The 18,298-nt window shown below is 39.4% G+C and overlaps 1 protein-coding gene across 5 annotated transcripts in view; it reads right to left on the reverse strand.

The window, feature by feature from the left end:
* Csgalnact2 (chondroitin sulfate N-acetylgalactosaminyltransferase 2) overlaps positions 1-14,691 on the reverse strand; it is a 33,550-nt gene extending 18,859 nt beyond the window's left edge. The window contains exons 1-5 of one of the 5 annotated variants that reach the window (XM_026788237.1): positions 14,617-14,670; positions 6,466-6,545; positions 4,354-4,417; positions 2,714-3,638; positions 143-359 (exon numbers count right to left, since the gene is read on the reverse strand). In XM_026788237.1, coding sequence (XP_026644038.1) covers positions 143-359; positions 2,714-3,374 — 878 coding nt within the window. In that variant the 5' untranslated portion in view covers positions 3,375-3,638; positions 4,354-4,417; positions 6,466-6,545; positions 14,617-14,670. Of the gene's footprint in view, positions 1-142; positions 360-2,713; positions 3,639-4,353; positions 4,608-6,465; positions 6,546-14,616 lie in introns of those variants that run through there. The other 4 variants (XM_026788238.1, XM_026788240.1, XM_026788239.1 and 1 more) reach the window with 4 other exon arrangements.
* Between the last annotated feature and the right edge of the window lie 3,607 nt (positions 14,692-18,298).

Raw genomic sequence — 18,298 nt, forward strand, 5'->3', positions numbered from 1 at the left:
AGAAACCTAAAAACCTAAAAAAATCCCTTAAGGCCTATAAAATCATCTATAATTGTAAGTAATCATACTTGGTGAAGATTAAGTAAACATGGACAAAATGTGGTATTTAAAGAACTTAGCCACATCTCCAGTTCAGAGTTACCTGAAGTTCTGCATGAACTGTGAAAACGCTTCAGTCCTTTCAGCCAGTGGCACAATGATATTAATAACTGATCTTGCAATGTCAATCATCTCATTCTTCACTTTCATGAGCGGTCCAAAAGGGCGGAAGAGGGTCACATGTCTGTATTCCATAAGGTCTGCTTTCTTAAAAAAGAGTTCATACTGTGTGCCTTTATCTCTCTCAGTGCGATAATAGCCTAAAGAAAAGAGTTTGGAACAAAACCAAGTTATGTCAAAGTTTAAATTCAACAGGAATACAGACTTCACTCAGACAAGGATTGAGAATATTACACCAGACTGTAGCGACTTTATCTATTTGTGAAAACACCTCCTCTTACGTACAGCTAGAAACAACTACTCTTGGGAAGAAAAGGTTTACAAAAGAAGTTTTTCTTTTTACTGTGGTACATTATTCAATCCACAAAATAACATCCAATAGTAATTATTCCTTTTTACACACGACTTTTTCCCCTTAATACCCCCTACTGTCATAGTGCCAACAAATTACTTTTGCATTATTAAAGTCTGAGCCCAAGAGTCAACACTTTTATTAGTTGGTTCAACTCAACAAACATGAATCAAGTACCTTTGTGTTAGTCATTGACGATACAGAGACCATGTGGTCTCAGTATGAGAAGGGTCAGTCTAGTGAGGAAGACAGAAAAATAAACAGTGACAATATACTGTGTAATATGTGTATGTGTATGCATATATGTAATATAAACATATATACATACATATACATATATAAAAGTCAGACAAAGAAATATTAGTATAGATTTCAATACAATGCATGAGGTATGTTTAGGAAGACAGTATGAAGACTGACTGTGTAATATGAGTTTTAAGTGTAACACTCAGGAGCAAAAAGGTTAGACTTACCCCAACCCTCCTAAGGCTTACAGTCTAAAAAGAACAACCAACCAGGATATGGGCAACATCACACAATGCAGCAAGTCCTGTGACAGAGGATGCATTATAGAGGTGACAAGAACACACAGAAAGCATCACTATTTTAAGCTTGAGGTTAGAGGCCATTTCCTGGAAGGAATGACATTTATACCAAGGCCTGGAAGAGGAACAGAAGTTGTTTAGTGGTGGCCAGTAATTCGTTTAGGAGAGAGACAGCCATGGCACAGCAGAGAAAAAGTAAAAGACAGACTATATTTCAGGCAAAGAAAAGTCCTAAGGGGCTAAGGAAAACTATAAGCAGAAGGGGCAGAACATACAACTGTCATAGTGCAGAGTGAGTATGAGACTGTCATGTGCTACTTAACTATCCTACTTTCTCTTCAGCTTTCAAGTCTACTGCAAAATACAAAAAAAACCCCCAAAAAACCAAAAAACCTAAGCTTTCCAGAAAGTTGGAAGAATTTTAAGAAAAACAACTAGTAAAAAAATTACAGCAGGAAAAAAAGAGGAGGCCATATGAAGATGGTAGCTAAAATGTCCCAGCAAAGCACAATGCCTTGCCTGATAGACGTCAAGAGCCATACAAGTGACAGACATGAAGATCCGGAGTCAAACAGAATGCTTTTTATGGGGTAGGATGTTTATAGAATAAAGAAAAAAAGTACTTTTGAAAACACTTATATCCAAAGGGATTTTCTTTGTAGTTAAATATTTAGCAGTGAGCATTAATATGGACACAGGTAAGAATGTACAATTATATGTTTTTAGAGCAATTAACAAATATCTAAGATTTTCATGACCTTTACGTTTTATACCATCTTATAAAACATATCCTGGGGCTAGAGAGATAGCTCAGAGGTTAAGAGACCTGGCTGCTCTCCTAGAGGGCCTGAGTTTGATTCCTAGCACTCATATGGTAGATAACTGTAACTCCAGTCCCAAGGGATTTGGCCTTCTGGTCTCTGTAAGCACTGCATGCATGAGGTGCATTATACACAGACAAAACACCCATACACATAAAAATAAAGGAAAGACCCCATATCTATTTTGCAGTCTGTATTATGAAAATGTACTATTTCCTTACGTTTCCAAATGTAAAACTATGCATTCCCTTTGATGCTGTGACCATTTGCTTCTCTCAAATGGAAAAATATCATTAACCTATTGCATTAGATTTTTTCTTCCCTTATCAAATGTTTTTCAAATTTTGAACCTTAGTTCATACATTTTTAAAAACATAAGAGGAACATCAACACCAGATAAGAGAGGAATGCAAATCACATGGCTCACAAGAGCCCTTCAACTTAATATTCTTATATTTAGGCTTAGATTTATTCTGTTTTCCCAACTCTTATTCTTATTTTTATTATGACCTCATTTTAACTTCTTCCAAAAGCCATTTCAAATTTTGGGTGAAACTAAATGGATAAAAATGTAAATGCTTTAGTACTGTGGCAATACTTGATATATTAGTATATGTTACTAGCATTCCATCATACTAACCCAAGAATTTATCAAGATATTAAAAATTGTTTTTATATTTGTATGTGTCTGTATGTACATGCACACACGCCACAGCATGGAGGTAGAGGTCAGATGACAACTTGCATGGATCTTACCAACATATTTTTCATATTACCTTCTATGAAGTCATTTTCATTAAATATCAGTTTCTCTCCAAGAGGACCCTCCTCATCTTCCTGTTCATCATCTTCATCAGGATTATTAATGACCTCCAAGCCAGCTTCAATAACTTCTACCAATTCATCTCGTTTGTCTTTCCTAACTGGCTTTTCTTCAGGATGGCGAGTGAGACCCATTTCCAACTGAAATACTTTCATTAAAGTAAAGCTTTCAAAGGGAACGACTCCATACTCACTGGGTAGTTTGGCTCCTACGCTAACTTCAGCTCTGTCGATCTGAGAATGAAGAAACTCTAAGAGATCACTAGGTGTCTGCTCTCTGTTGCCTTGATAGCCTATGCCGTTAGCCCCTATATTCTTTTTCTCTTGCAATGATCTCATCTTCTCACTCATTTCTTGTAATTCTTGCTTTAGCTGGGCAATTTGGCGTTTCAGACTGGTTGCCCTGGTTTGGTAATGTTCTTCTTGCTCCTGTAGGAGGGCCTGGTAATATTCTTTACCATAATTTTCTCTAACAACACCAGGAAGAGATGCATTTCCATCAGTCTGAGGGGCACATTCCAGGAGGTACATAAATAATACTAAACTGAAGAGCAAAGCAAGGCCCAACAGCAGCCACTGGGTCCGGCTGTGAAGAATCGGTCCTCTTCTAGACATTCTTACTACTGTGTGTTTGCCCAACAAGACAAGCTCTTGGCTTGTTCATAACTTTAGCAAAAAATTATCAAAAATTAAAAAAAAGATTAGGATTTCCATAAAAGGTACCCAAATGAACTCTGCTGTAGTTTAAAAAGATTCTTTCTTCAGTAGTCATGACTACTTGCAGAAGTGAGAGATTAAGTATATTTCCTGTATTGTTACCATGACATCCACACTAAGCAATCTGATCTATAAAGTCCATTAAATGGGTGGTGACTTTTTCTGAAAGAAACAGATCAGAGTCAATCAGAATTTTGTTTCTTTAAGTTATCAAATTGCTGGCAGCTATGTTACTACCATATGTAGAGGTCCAGGAAGGTGCTAATACAGTTTAGAGTAAATTGGTAAGCACTGGGAGAAAATACAAAAATATTGATACTAAAATACTGTGTATAAAACTTTAAACCCATTTGTTTATACCCTCATTACTTCCTGGATCAAAGAAACATCAAAATTATGTTCAGCTTTTTTACACAGAGTCTAATGAGATCATTTTAAAATCATGTTCCTTATAACTCTTTATTAATACACCACTTTCCAACTAGAGCATGTAATATGTGGGAACTGGATTTCTGTATGTAGTTTTTATTACAGCAATAATGATTTACTGCAAGAGAAAGCTCCTCCAGTTATACTCACTATAGCTCACTAAATTTCTATTGCTCAACTCAACCAATCTAGGAAGCCTAAAACATCAAGCGGAGTGGGTACAATTTCAAAAGGTCACAGACATCTGGAAAACATATTAAAACATTTTTATATCCAAAAGTCCTCTGGTAGATTACTTGAGCATTAGATCATTTTCCACTGTATGACACAGCAAAAGATTCCTTACAATTCTTGAAGATTTGGAGTTGATATAAAGAAAAAACACAAATGATTTAATTATGTTTGTATGCTTTGAGAAAAACAGTAAATTTACAAAAGTACATGCTACCTTTCATGCTCCAACCAGCTGTGTGAACTCTTCCAGAATAATTCTAAACCAAGGATTACTGACTCTAGAAATAGAAGAGATTAAACTCAGACAAGGGAGGCAAGAAGTCCTCTGCTGCAAACAGAACTTCCATCCAACCAAGTGTTCTAAGCAGGATAATGTGACATGACAAGGGATGTTTTGCAGGAAAGCTTTCTCCAGGTCAGCACAACCCTGGAAGCTGAGCAGTAGGGACATCAGTCCTAGGTACTTGCTTTCTTAGTCACTAGGAAAACCTGGGTGCCTGCTGCAAAAATTCTGCATTGTGTATTTTTTGTAGATATTTGTATTAAAATGTAGGCAAGATTAAAACTTTTTATGATAGTGGACCACAAATAATAGGCTTAACTTCCCTAAGCTATTTGTTACCTTAGCAAACCAAGTGACAACCAAGTATCCTGAAAATTTTAATTCACTGTGTCTTTTATATGACAATATCTTTTACTATGACAATATTTACAAAATAATTGTAAATATTATTTAAATGTTAGAGAAAAATAGGGGAAATTTTAAATTTTAACAAACTAACTAAAAGACAATGCAAAGCTAACACTAGTTCTAAGAATTTACCATTCCTTAGAAACATAATCATGAACAAGAGAGCCACTTGAATGCCACTACTGAAAAAATAAACTGAGAGGAATTTCTTTACTATGTGCAAGTTATTACCAGCCTACTTGATAGGGGAAAAGGCTACACTTGAAAGTATAGAAATAAAATTTCATAAACTGTTAATAAACCCAGTGGTGGTGGCACACACCTTTAATTCCAGGACTCAGGAGGCAGAGGCAGGTGGATTGCTGTGAGTTCAAGGCCAGCCTGGTCTACATAGTGAGTTCCAGGATAACCAGGGCTACACAGTGAGACTCTACAAAATAACATCAACAACAAAAACTGTTAATAAAGATAGACACACTTAACCATACAATATACTCAAATGATTTTGAGGTAAAATTTGATCATAAAGTAATATATGCTCTATGTACCATATCTTTTTATTAATAGGTTACCTCATAGTCTTTTCCTTTATTTTACATTTTATACAATTCATAATGGGTCACCATTAAAGGTTTATTTTTCAGTGAAAGAGAAAACATGTGTAGCAGTAAGTTTTGCATTGTGATTAAATGTGTGTGTATATGTATAAATATATATGTGTGTATATATATGAGACTTCATGATAATATAGTAATAATTGGGTTGTGATTAAAAAATCCTAAAATCTACTAGTTTAAGACCTACTTTTCACATATTCCATACAATATATGAAATATCCTTTCAGAATAGTGCTACTATTAGCTTCTTTTTATAGAAGAAAAATTGTTCAGAAATAAAGAGATTTAAATAAGGCTATTTAACCACTAAATGGAAGCATTAAAACTTGGGTGTTGTTTCTCCATTTTAATAAAACTATAGGTTTTATAATATCTACGTGATAATGCTGCAGTTGATTGCTTTCCACTGCAATAAAAGAAAGGCTGCTATAATTAATTAGAGTATACTTGCGTATCTCTATAGTAGTTGTTACATCCTACTTGACTAGTTCCTAAAAGGAACTCTGACCACATACCACAAGACCAGATTATAACTGTAACAAGCTACTAAGAATCTTAGAAGAACTAGAGATATAGTTCAGTGGTGGAGTATTTGCAAGCATGCTTGAGGTCCTAGGTTCAACACCCACCACACGCACACACACGTACACACATGCGCACACACACACAACTCCCCCACCCCCACCCCTGTATGCACATATACATGCTGCACACACATGTTATGATTTCACACATGCACACCTTTCTGCTTGATTCCATCTTCTGTGCACTGTCTATATGTTATACATATGACATTCACTCACGGTTTGGAGCTAATTCAACCAACCTCTAAACCCAGTGAAGGGTCTGAAGAGATAAAAAATACTATAGTGACAGGAAAATGAGATAGTAAAGGTAAATAAGACAAAATCAAGTATTTTTAGAGTTAGTTGAAAGAAGTTTTGAAGGTAACCAATCCTAACTCAAAAACAGATTAAGAGACTTCATCCTAAAATGGAATAATAGGGACCAGATTTACCTCTATTTTTGAAATAACCAAAATCACATGAAACAGCAGTATTCCAGATGTTGAACATCAGGAAATGAAGAGTAGTGATCCTTGAAGAAATGAGAAACAAGTGATTAGTTTCTTACTGAAACTGTTTCTGATAATAAATATGTACATGTGTATACTAAGGAAGGCCAGCCTAAGCAAAGCCCAGCAGATTTCCTGAGTTGACAGGATGGACCCGATAGTCTGAAAAGTTCAAGGCAGTAAGGGTTCAAAACAACTCAAGAGATCTAAAGAGGGTATCCTTTGGGTATTCCGCAGAGTGCTTGCTTGTTTGTGTAGGGTTTATAAAGAAATAAGCCAAGGAAAAGACTATAAAAAACCAGAGGACACAAATCCCAACATTTAAATAGGACCAGGAATAGTATATGCTCCTAGCAGACAGACTGGAAAACTTTAACTTCATGAGGCATTGGGCATTCAAAAAAGTCTTGGCTTAGTAGAGGAATATAACCAACTTATAAACATTCATCTAACTCCTGCCAACAAATATTAAAATCTAAACCTGAAAAAATTAAATTGTTTCCATATGATGTCATAATTTTCAAGAACATTTATAAAAATATAAAATATTTAGCATACAACAAAAGAGAATTTACAATATCTGACACTCACATAAAAGTTATTCTACTTTAAAGTGACTATACAAAAAATGCATAATACATATGGAGCAAAGAAAGGAGTGCAGTCTGTGCGGCTGGGGAGATGGCTGCTTGCTCTTCTAGAGGAGCCAGGTTCTGTTCACAGCACCTGCACGGAGGCTTACAACCATCTGGAACTGCCCATCCTAGAGGATCTGTCACCCTTCCTGGCCTCTGGTATTGAAGGGCACTAGCCCTCTCAAGAGCATGACTATGGCAGGTCTTGCCCTTCTCCCCCAATCCCTTTGCCTTGCTAAAAAACTCTTTGATTACATTCCTAAAGCTAGTCCCCATGGTTTATTCCCTTATTTGGCCACTTCCTCCTCCTGAGGCAGACTACCAAGGGCCAGCAATCAAAGTACTGAAATTCAGCCATCAAACGCCCCCTTTGGCTTGCCCAATTAAAATTAAGCAAGCTCATCCTAACATAGGGCTTCCCCTTGTACCTTTATAAACTGCCATTTTCCTTCCAGCTATTGCACACATGTGATACACAAACATATGCAGACACAACATCCAAACACGAAAATAAAAATTAATAAAATCTCTAAAAAAAATTAATGAAACAAAATGAACTCTTGGAAGCAATACAAGTGAGAAAAAATGGAATTACCTTCTAAATACTCAGAGGAGCTAGGGAGCTAACTCAGCAGTTAAGAGCATTTGCTGCTCTTACAGAGAACATAGTTCTGTTCCCAGCATCTATTTTGTGGCTCACAACCACCTATAATTCCAGTTCCAAGAGATCTATGCCCTCTTCTGACCTCTGAGGACATCACACACTCACACACATACACACACACACACACACACACAAACACACACACACACACGGTACAATACTACATGCAGGTAAAACATTCATACATATAAAATATAGTCTATAAACACTTTAAATACTTAAAAAAAAGGCCAAACTAGAATTCTATGCCCAGCAAAACCAACTTTTGACAGGGTTCACTACAGTTCTCTACCAACTGAGGAGTCATCAGAATAATTTTTGAAAAACAAAGGCAAAATACTTTTATTTGGACATAAAAATAACCTGAAAGAATTCATCATCTGTACTACAAAAAGGAAAACAGATCTATAAAAAGCAATGTAAAGCACTGGTACTGTTAACTACATTGGTAACTGTATGTTTTAAAAGGCTTTTTTTTGTTTTTTGTTTTTTGTTTGTTTTTTGTTTTAGATAGTCTTTCTACATAGCACAGTTGTCCTCGAACTCACTATGTAGACCAGGCTGACCTCAAACTCATGGCAATCCCCCAGTCTCAGCCTCACAAGTGCTGGACTATACATGCCTAAAACACCAGTTTTTTTTCTTCATTTTGGTTTTTTGAGACAGGGTTAGCTTTGGAGCCTTTCCTGGAACTAGTTCTCGTAGACCATGGTGGCCTCGAACTCAGAGATCTGCCTGCCTCGCCTCCCATGCTAGGATTAAAGGCCTGCACTAGCACACCCGGCTTAGAACCATTGATTTCTTAAGTACTTAACAAATGTTAAGTGTTTAGAAACAAAGGGATTGATCATCAGAAAGCAGCATGTTCCCACAAATCCTTGAGAGCACCTACTGTGTGCCAAGTACTGTGCTGAGTACCAAGGGCAACACCAAATGGATCCTTCAATAAGGTGCTTCTGGAGAAAACTATACTCACAGCACTTTAATGCAGGCCAAACAATGGCACAAAATGGGCTGGTCTGTGGCAGAATAAAAGCAAGTTCAAGAATACAGTCAACTATTTAACAATTATAAAATCTTGGGCATAATATTTAATCTTTTTGGACTTCTATAAAATGAGGCAGTTTTTCTGGACAGTTATTATTTTTATTTATTACTTTTAATAATAATAATGTGTGTGTGTGAATATAGGTGCCCCTGAAGTAAGAGGTACCAGACTCCCTGGAAATGGAATTTCAAGCATTTATGAACTACCTAATGTGGTGATGGGAACCAAATTCAAGTCCTCTGCAAGAGTAGGATGCAGTTTTAATCACTGAGCCATCTCTCTAGCCAATTTTCCTTCTAAGATGTTATGATTTCCTTCATTAAGATAAACTAAATATATATGTGTGCATGCACATGCACCCCTTTTTGTGGAACTGATTTAATTAAAATGCATTCACTTTCAGTAATCTGTAATTCTTCCTTTAAGATTTTCACTACACAATTATCAATATTAGTGTATAATGTGAATTCATAAGTTTATATAACAGTAGAATAAAAATAAAAAGCAATTTAGGGCTGGAGAGATGGCTCAGTGGTTAAAAGTAGTTGCTGCTCTTTCAGAGGTCCTGGGTTCAATTCCCAATACCCATATAACAGCTCACAACTGTCTATAACTCTAGTTCTGGGGGATCCAGTGCCCTTTTCTGGCCTCATACATAAACATGCATGCAGGCAAAACATCATATACTTAAAATAAAAGAAATTTTAAAAATGAAATAAAAACAATTTATTGAAAAATAAAGAATAGAAAAGATGAAAAAATTATAGGCATTTATAATGGAATATTTAAATGAAGCAGATAGTTCTTTCTAACACATATAATACCTATAAAATGGCATTAATATATTGCAAATTAATTTTCTCAGTTCTTCTTGCTTGCCTGTATAAATGGTTTTATGCTGGATAGCCAAAATTCCAATATCTGTTCTACATTACAAGCTCCTACACTTCTCTGAGCTTGAGCTTCCTCATCTAAGTGGGGATAACTAAAGAACTTACCTTGGAGTACTACTATAACAGTCAGGCAAAACTCAACAAGCATTAAGTACTCAATAACTGTCAGTTATAATTTTATATTATGTAATTTTTAATAGTTGAATCTATCAAGTTTTTCCTACACAACTCTCCAGTTTTAGCTTTTTTTACCAGAAATAATCATAATGCAAAATTAGCACCTTATTTCCCAAGCACATAAGCAAGTTTCATTACTCTTTTTACAAACCCTTTGAAATGTCAGTTTAGTCACAGACAAAATGTCTTTATGTAGAGTTCTATACCTGGTCTCTAAGCCAGAGGCAGCAAAGACTTCAGGTTGAAGCCAGTCGATTCCACTTTTGCAGGAGTCACAGACAGCACAGAAACTAGACAGAGTTGAGTTTCAAGGGCCACGGAAGTCTAAACTTTATAAAATCCTCACATCGTAGTGTATTACTTTCCCTAGCATTTAAAAACGTAGCAACCCCTCTTACGCCACAGATCAGACTAGCCAGACACAGCAACTCCTATTCTAAAACTTCTATTTATACGTCTCAGTTTTTTCCTACAGCTCACTCTCTCTGTCATTCATGATAGGCTTGAGCCCCTGAACTCAAGTGATCATCCTGCCTCAGCCTCCTAGAGAACTGAACTACAGTTACACAACATCCAGCTTTAAAAAAGAAAGGGTTATGCTTATAAAATATCATAAAGTAAATGAATAGGATAAAAAAGGTTAAATGTAGCTGGGCGTGGTGGCTTACTCTTTTAATCCCAGCACCTGGGAGGCAGAGGCAGGTAGATCTCTATGATTTGAGGCCAGCCTGGTCTACATAGCAAGTTTCTATGCTGTTACACAGAGAAACCCTGTCTTGAAAACAAAACAAAACAAAAAGTTAAACATGAATAAAGGGAATGAGTGAAAAGTCTCTCTTACCATCCCCACAATTTTTGTGTATCTTTCCAAAATTTTTTGCCACTACTAAGCATCGTGGCACGGATGGCTTTCATATACCTGACTTGAACACAGTATTTCACTAACACACAAATCCTAATGGAACTGCTGCCTACATTCCCTCAAATGTAATCAGTTTCTACAACGTCCCCTGCCCAGGATAAGTTTCCACTAGGCCTTTAACTACTTTCTACTTTCCAACTGCTATCTCTTAGATCTGGACTGTCCCTCCAAACTCCATGTGTTAAAGTCTTGGCTTCAAGCCTATGGTGCTATTGGGAGGTAGCAGAATCATTACTAACCACTTAAGGAGCAGAGAGGGGAGTTAGGTAACTGGGAGTGTGTTCTTTGCTCTTGGGAGGAATATTGAAGTTCAGGTCCTTTCTCACTCTTTGTTTTTTGGCCCCAAGGTAAGCCACCTATTTTTGCTACCATGTTGACTATGCTGCCACAGAAGCAAAGCAACAGGCCCAAGTGAATACAAGCTGAAACTTGGAGAAAAAAAATAACCCTTTTGTTCCAAGCATTTTATTATAATAATAGAAAGCTGACTAACTGCCACATTAAAAATTTTTCTCCAGTTTATTAAAGTTTAAAAATTCAGGCTGGGCATGGTGGTGCACGCCTTAAATCTCAGCAGTTGGGAGGCTGAGGTAGATCTCTGAGTTTTGGGCTAGCCTGGTCTCAAGTTCCAAAACAGTCAGGGCTACACAAAGAAACCCTGTCTTGAAAAGAAAAACAAAAACAAACAAACAAATAAAGACTTAAAAATCCTTAGCATTACATTTAAGTTTCTTAGCTAAATTTATTTACAACTTGGAGCTAAGAAATGTTTTATTGTTTTCTTTGAATTCCATATATATTTTTTCAGAAATTTTTCATTTTGATAGAGTATTTCCTGTATATTCTACTAAATATGGGTGAAATGATTTTGTTTAGAGACAAAGTTCCAAGTTCTAAACAGTCCTATGGGAATTTTTGTTTGTTTGATTTCTTTTCTGGGATAGAATCTCCTAACGTAGCCAAGGTTGGCCTTGAATTCATGATCTTCAATTTACCATGTGCTGGGATTACACACATGTATGACCATGCCCTGTTACCATGGGCTCTTTAGAAACCTAAACTATTGTCACACAATGTTTGGAAATCTGTTTTCTATTCCTTTATAAATAAGCAAAACATTGTTTTGAGAATCTTATAAAATTATATATTTATCTCCACAGTTCATAAATTTTATTAGACAGTATCTAAGTGTGACTTCAACAATATTAATAGTTTTGGTGTATCAATTTACTCATAAACTCATACACTTCTGCTTTCAGAAATACCCTTATTTTCTTGATCATATTTGCTATCTTCTGTGAGTTGGTAGGAGAGTGACAATCAGGAGCTGACAGTACAGGTAACTATCTTTCCACAGCCCTTTTAAAAGATCATACTCTCAGATCATCTCTACCCATAGAGGGAAAAAAAACCCAGAAATTAGAGGGAAGGGTTGATCTATGTTTGCCAGTACTCTGTCCCCTGATGCATCTCTCTCTCTCTTTCCCTCCCTCTCTCCTGCTGTGTGTGTGTGTGTGTGTGTGTGTGTGTGTTCAGTAGGCAAAGCACCTTTCCAAACTTGAGAGTACTAATATTTAAACATCTTCTTCAACTCAATTGCTTCTTGTATTTGCCCAAATTTCATGATCTGACTTCCTACAGATGTTTAGTGACTTTTCTTCTCTATTATGGATATAACTACACTACTTTAATAAACTTAAATCCAAAACTAACTTTATATTAATTTAATTCAATTTTATATTCACACCTAGTACTTGTGTGGCATTACAGTGACTATCTATGTTTTTCGTCTTGAAATCTCATGATTCTCCAATCCATTTTTAGTTAGATCCTTTGGTGCTTCATTTCCTCTGACAGCTATCACATTTCCCCTAAGAACCACTAACTTGAGTAACACAGTTATTGCCTAACTGTTATCAAACTGTACAGTCATATCATGGTCTGCTCTAACTGACTTGTGGGTAAAAGATAATTAAATGCAACGAGTCTTTGAGAAGATTGTTGCTGGTGCAAATACAAAATGTAAATAGTAACTATAATGGATATATAAATGTTTGCTAGAGACAGCATGGCAGGGTGTATCCTTGGTTGGCCTGAAACTCACAGAGATCTGCCTTCCTCTGCTTCCTGAGTGCTGGGATTAAAGGTTTGCACCACCATGACTTAATTTATAACAGCTATACTTTAAAAACCAACCTTTCCTATTGTAACAGTTAAGCATAGCAATTCGGTTACATTTTTAAAAGAAAGAGTCCACGTTAGTTAAGATGTAGTTTCCCCCCTACTGGATGTCTCAGTCATTCTACATCTGGCAGAAATGTATTCACATACATAGACAAAACCAGAAGCACACATGCTCGCCAACAGAAAACCAGTCACACAACACAGTGGAACATTACGAGCCAGGCGGTGGTGGTGCACGCCTTTAATCCCAGCACTCGGGAGGCAGAGGCAGGCAGATCTCTGTGAGTTTGAGACCAGCCTGGTCTACAAGAGCTAGTTCCAGGACAGGCTCCAAAACCATAGAGAAACCCTGTCTCGAAAAACAACAACAACAACAAAAAAAAAAACCAAACAGACATTACGAAAGAACTATCAATTACCACAGATATGAGTGACACCATACCATAAAACATGACAGGCGACTTCTGAGAATACTACATATTAACTCCATTAAAATGAAGCTCAACATAGATCGAACTAAGGCTGAGGAGAGAAGTCTGACTACAGATGGGGAAGCAGGGGTACAACCTACTTGACAGAAGCAGAACACTCTGGAAATACTCTACAGTTACAATCTGAGGTGTGCAGCAGGAAACACGGGACTGGGCATGGAAAGCCACTGACCTACAGTTAACCTGTAAGGGTTTGTTGACTTCATGTGTATTTTATACCCCCACAGAAGAAGTGGAGAAGGGAAAAAGGTGATCTCTAAATTATTTGAAACTAAAGCTGGTTAACTCCAAATCCTCCAAGCCACATATACCAGAAATCCAACATCCTTTTTGCATTCTTTAGTCACATAATTTTAAACAAGTAGTAGCAGATAATAATACAAACTATTCCTGAACTGCAAGCCATAAAACACTTTTTGTCACTTCCCAAACCGAAGGTGCTATTTTAATGCATCTTTAAAAGACACGTTAATCTACAAAGCTTTAAAAGCCCAGGGGCCTTCAGCGACACGGACTGTCAAGACACTGCACACACATCTCAAAAGCAGGCTCAAGACACCTCCAGATTTAACAAGGGCTTAAGAGGGGAAGCTTTAGATTTGTAACCAAACTGTCATGCAGCCAATACCATCACCGGTGACAAACACAAGTACCGCCCAAGTGTTTGACAAATTACACAGCCACTTGCTCAGATAGGCAAGACTTTCCCAAACTATCTGGCCGTTCTGACAATTCCCCGCTTTTTCAGGCTCCGGGGGTCACCGAGTCCTACTCCAAGAGCATCTTTTTACAGGAGGCCGTTTTGTCAGAGCCAGGAGAGCTGATGCCAGAGGACGCTTTTTAACCCTGCAGTAAAAAGTTTAGCCACTCAGCAGAGACGATAGCGAGTAGGTTAAAAACCCACAGCCCATAACTGACAGGCAAACCAACGGTCTCTGGCAGCAGCGGTCTTCTGAAACCCGACCAGACCGGGGAGGGCGAGTCAGTGAAGCACCGCGCCCGGCTGCGTCCCGTCCCAGAGGGCTCGTCGGAGGGGACCGGCCGCCGCCCAGAGGCGCGCCAGGCGAGGGCGGTACTCACCGCGCCCTCCGCTCAGTGCCGCCGCCCTGGGGAACTGCTCACCTGGCCAGCGCCCTGCGCTGGCCGGCCCGGCGCGCCGCCGCCGAGCACCGCCACTTCCGGCGCGCGCGAGGAAATGAGGGAAATGAGGGTGTGGCGCCGCCGCGCACGCCTGCCTTCCACAACCGGGCCCCGCCCTCCACAGCCAGGCCCCGCCCCCACGGCCAAGGTCCCGCCCTCCATGGGCAGGCTCCGCCCTCCAAGGCCGGGTCTCACCCTACACGACCAGGCCCCGCCCTCTACATCCAGGTCCCGCCTTCCACTGCCAAGTCCCGCCCTTCCACGGCTAGGCCTTGCCCTTTACAGCCAGGACACGCCCATTCTTCCCTCTTCTGTGCTATGCCAGGCACAGGAAACTCTACAACTGACAGTGTTGATTCTTCTAAAATCAAACAAACAAAAGCCGAGTGTCTGTGGACCTCCAGAAAAGGATGAAGGCAGAGAAACAAGCTCCTGCAGGGACTTGAAGTGCCAGGCCAAACAGCAGATTAGCTCTGTAGATCCCTGCCAGAAGACTTGGGGAACAGCGGTGTGTAGCAGCGCCCTAAGAGACTACTCTATGTTCTGTGTTGCTATGGTAGGGACCAATAGGTCTCCAGAGCGGTCTGACCATTCTCAGGTGAACTGGGCCCTAGTCCACGAACCTAGCTTGCCAATATCACTTGGGCTAGACATTCCATTTCATCGGACCCAAGGTTATGTTAAATTATGGCGTTTAAGTAGACAGTCCGGTAAATGATTTTAAGGTCTGAAATTATGTAATTTTTAGAAAAACAAAAACAAACCTCTCCCACTCTTGCTGCTATCCTAATGATTGCTCAGGGAATATTCTCAAGGCAGTGTCCACCACAAACGCTAGCATAATCAGGTGAGCGGCTAGCAGCACAAGGCCCTCGTGTGTCCGGGTAGAATGTGGAGGTGCCAAGGGGCAGCTCTGGTGTCTGTTCCACTCTGGTTCTGTTTTCTTTGCAGGGTTGTTTTGGCAGACTATCTGGACTTACCCCCCCTGACTCCCGAGTTTTCTCATCTGTTTAGCGGCCAATAACAATAATACATGTTTCCTAAAACAGTGAGGATTAAATGCAATTTTACAAAGTCACTTTATTCTAATTAATTCCCAAATAGAAGCATGAAATGTAGGCGAAGGGACACATGGCACAGAAAAGAACATCTAAAGCTCCCTTCACCCCTTTTTTCTAGTTTCAGCCCTATCATACCATCATAGCTGGTTTTTCAAATCTTTTCCCTTTTTCATAATGGATAAGTGTGTTCACCATTCTGGGCATTGAAGTAGCAAGAACCACAAGAAGAGAGAATTAAAAAAAAAAGGAGAGATTTCTCATGAAAGTAAACTCCTAAGCAAAGCTCCAGGGCTTCAGAAGGACCATTCTGATTACACAGGGGTCCACTGAGAAGTGTGCAGTTTGGGCTGGGGCAAGGGTTTGAGTGGTTTCCTTAAACCAGCTACATGATGCTTTTATTTCTGAATTAAACGCTGTTTTACATTTGAAGTATTTGGGAGTTTGGCTGGCAGACAGCAGTTGATTGACTCATGTTTACTGTGGTTTGTGAACGTGTTAGAGTAGATGGATGGCTGAAGTGACTTCCAGGTTGCATCCTATAGAAGCAGCATTCCAGGAGAGATGGTTTGTTGTTAATCACAGATGACTTTCCTGGCTGGCAGTTGTTGCGGTATCTTTAGTCCAGATGTTCTCATCTAATGCCGTAAGGGTCTGGACCCTTCTGAGACAGGCTTGCCGACTGAATATCCAGTCTCTTCCCAACTTTAAGATCTCACTCTTCCCCAAGTCATTTCCAAACAACTATAAACACAGACAGTTTTGATTTCCCTGCCTCCTGCCTGGCCCAGGGATAAAGAGCTCATTCGGACATAGACTCCCCTAGCCTGTGCTTTCCTGAAGAGGCCCAGTCTTTTCGCCTCCTGGTCCTTTGCACCCACCAAACAAAATTGCTTAAAATAAAAACATGTAGGGATCTTTTCTGTGTTCTGTAATGACCTTTCTTGAGCAGAAGGCATGTTGACCGTGTCGGCCCAATAGTCGGCTCCCTCCCCGGTTAGAAGGGTAAGCACTTGGGCGAAGATTAACTACATGTGAGTCTGGCTAAAGTGTCTCCAGTGCACGGGGTTGTCATGCTATTTACCACAAGTGTGAGCACACAACAGGACTGTGAGTGTAAAGATGCAATGGTTCTCTCCTAGGAGACGTGGACCATGGGAACCTCCTGCAAATGGTAAAGTCTCAGCACTGCTAAATTTCCAAGACAAGACCGAAGTTCTCCAAGGGACTAATAGGGTAAGTATAAATGGCATTTCATCAGCATGTTAGAGAACCATGATGCCAGACTGGCAGTTTTGGCAATTTTTGTCCAAGCCCACATCTACTGTGTGCCCACACTAGATTTGACATTTCATCAACAGTTACTGAGAAGTCCCTAGAAGCCATGTGTGGCATCTGCCTGTAGTCATGGCACTCAAGACGCTGAGGCAGAAGAATAATAATCTGGAGGCCTGCCTGGACTACACAGTAAATTCCAGGCCAACCTGGAATACATACTGAGACCCTCTCTCAAAAGAAAAGAAATTGCAGACATCGGGGCTTTTAGAATGTACCCTCTAGGCTCATCTCTGGTCATGGACATGCTTGGGCTGGATTTTTCCTGTGGACACTTTAAATTGAAAGGGCATTATGACGGAAAGAATGAGACTTCATCTAGAGTTCCTGGCATCTCAATGCCAAACACAGGATCTAAGTGGACTTGTGAACGCCCGAATTCTTGCAAAGTTTCCACAAAAGAACACTGTGGCCCCATTAAGCAAATTCAGATCCAGCTCCTTCTTAGCACACTGTAGTTCAGGATAGATCTATTCCTAGCCACTTCAAGCATCTTCTTCTTCCCCTTCTTCGCTATCCCTACAGATGCTGGGTTTCTGGCTCATTCATGTGTGCTTGCTCTCTTCCCTTTATCTTCCTTCCTTCCTGACCACCCCACAGGCAGAGCCACGTGCCTTTCTCTGTGGGGCACACACTGGGAAGTGTGTGTGCCTCCCAGCCCTTCATCTGAATCTTTGAATCTTTCCTAAATCTATAGTTAGGTTCATCAGTTTCCAGAGAGAAAATGAACCTCATAGAACAAAATGCTGAAGACACTCCAGCTTGTGCTGGCTATCTTTTATCACACAAAGTGAAGTCATTCTCCAAGATGGAACCTCAGCTGGAGTCGCATCCATCAGGTTGATCTGTGAGGGCTTTTTCTTGATTGATCACTGATGTGAGAATGTCCTGACCACTGTGGGTGTTACCACCCTTGGACAAGTGCTTTTGGTGGTGTCTAAGAAAGGAAGTTGAGAAAGCATGGAAAGAGCGAGTAAGCAGCTTCCGCTGCAGCCTCAGTTTCAGTTCAGGGGTCTGAGCACTTCTCTGACTTCCCTCAGTGGTGGACTGTGATGTGGAAGTGAAAGACAAGAAAACCCTCTGCTCTCCAAGTTGAATGAGGTCAGTGTTTTATTTTTTTTTATTTTTTTTTAAAAGGCTAACCAACCCAATTATAAAATGGGGCACTGAGCTGAACAGAGAATTCTCAACAGAAGAAGTTCAAATGGCCAAAAGACACCTAAGGTCAT

This window comes from Microtus ochrogaster, unplaced genomic scaffold, assembly GCF_000317375.1.
Source record: "Microtus ochrogaster isolate Prairie Vole_2 unplaced genomic scaffold, MicOch1.0 UNK1, whole genome shotgun sequence".
Lineage (NCBI taxonomy): Eukaryota > Metazoa > Chordata > Mammalia > Rodentia > Cricetidae > Microtus > Microtus ochrogaster.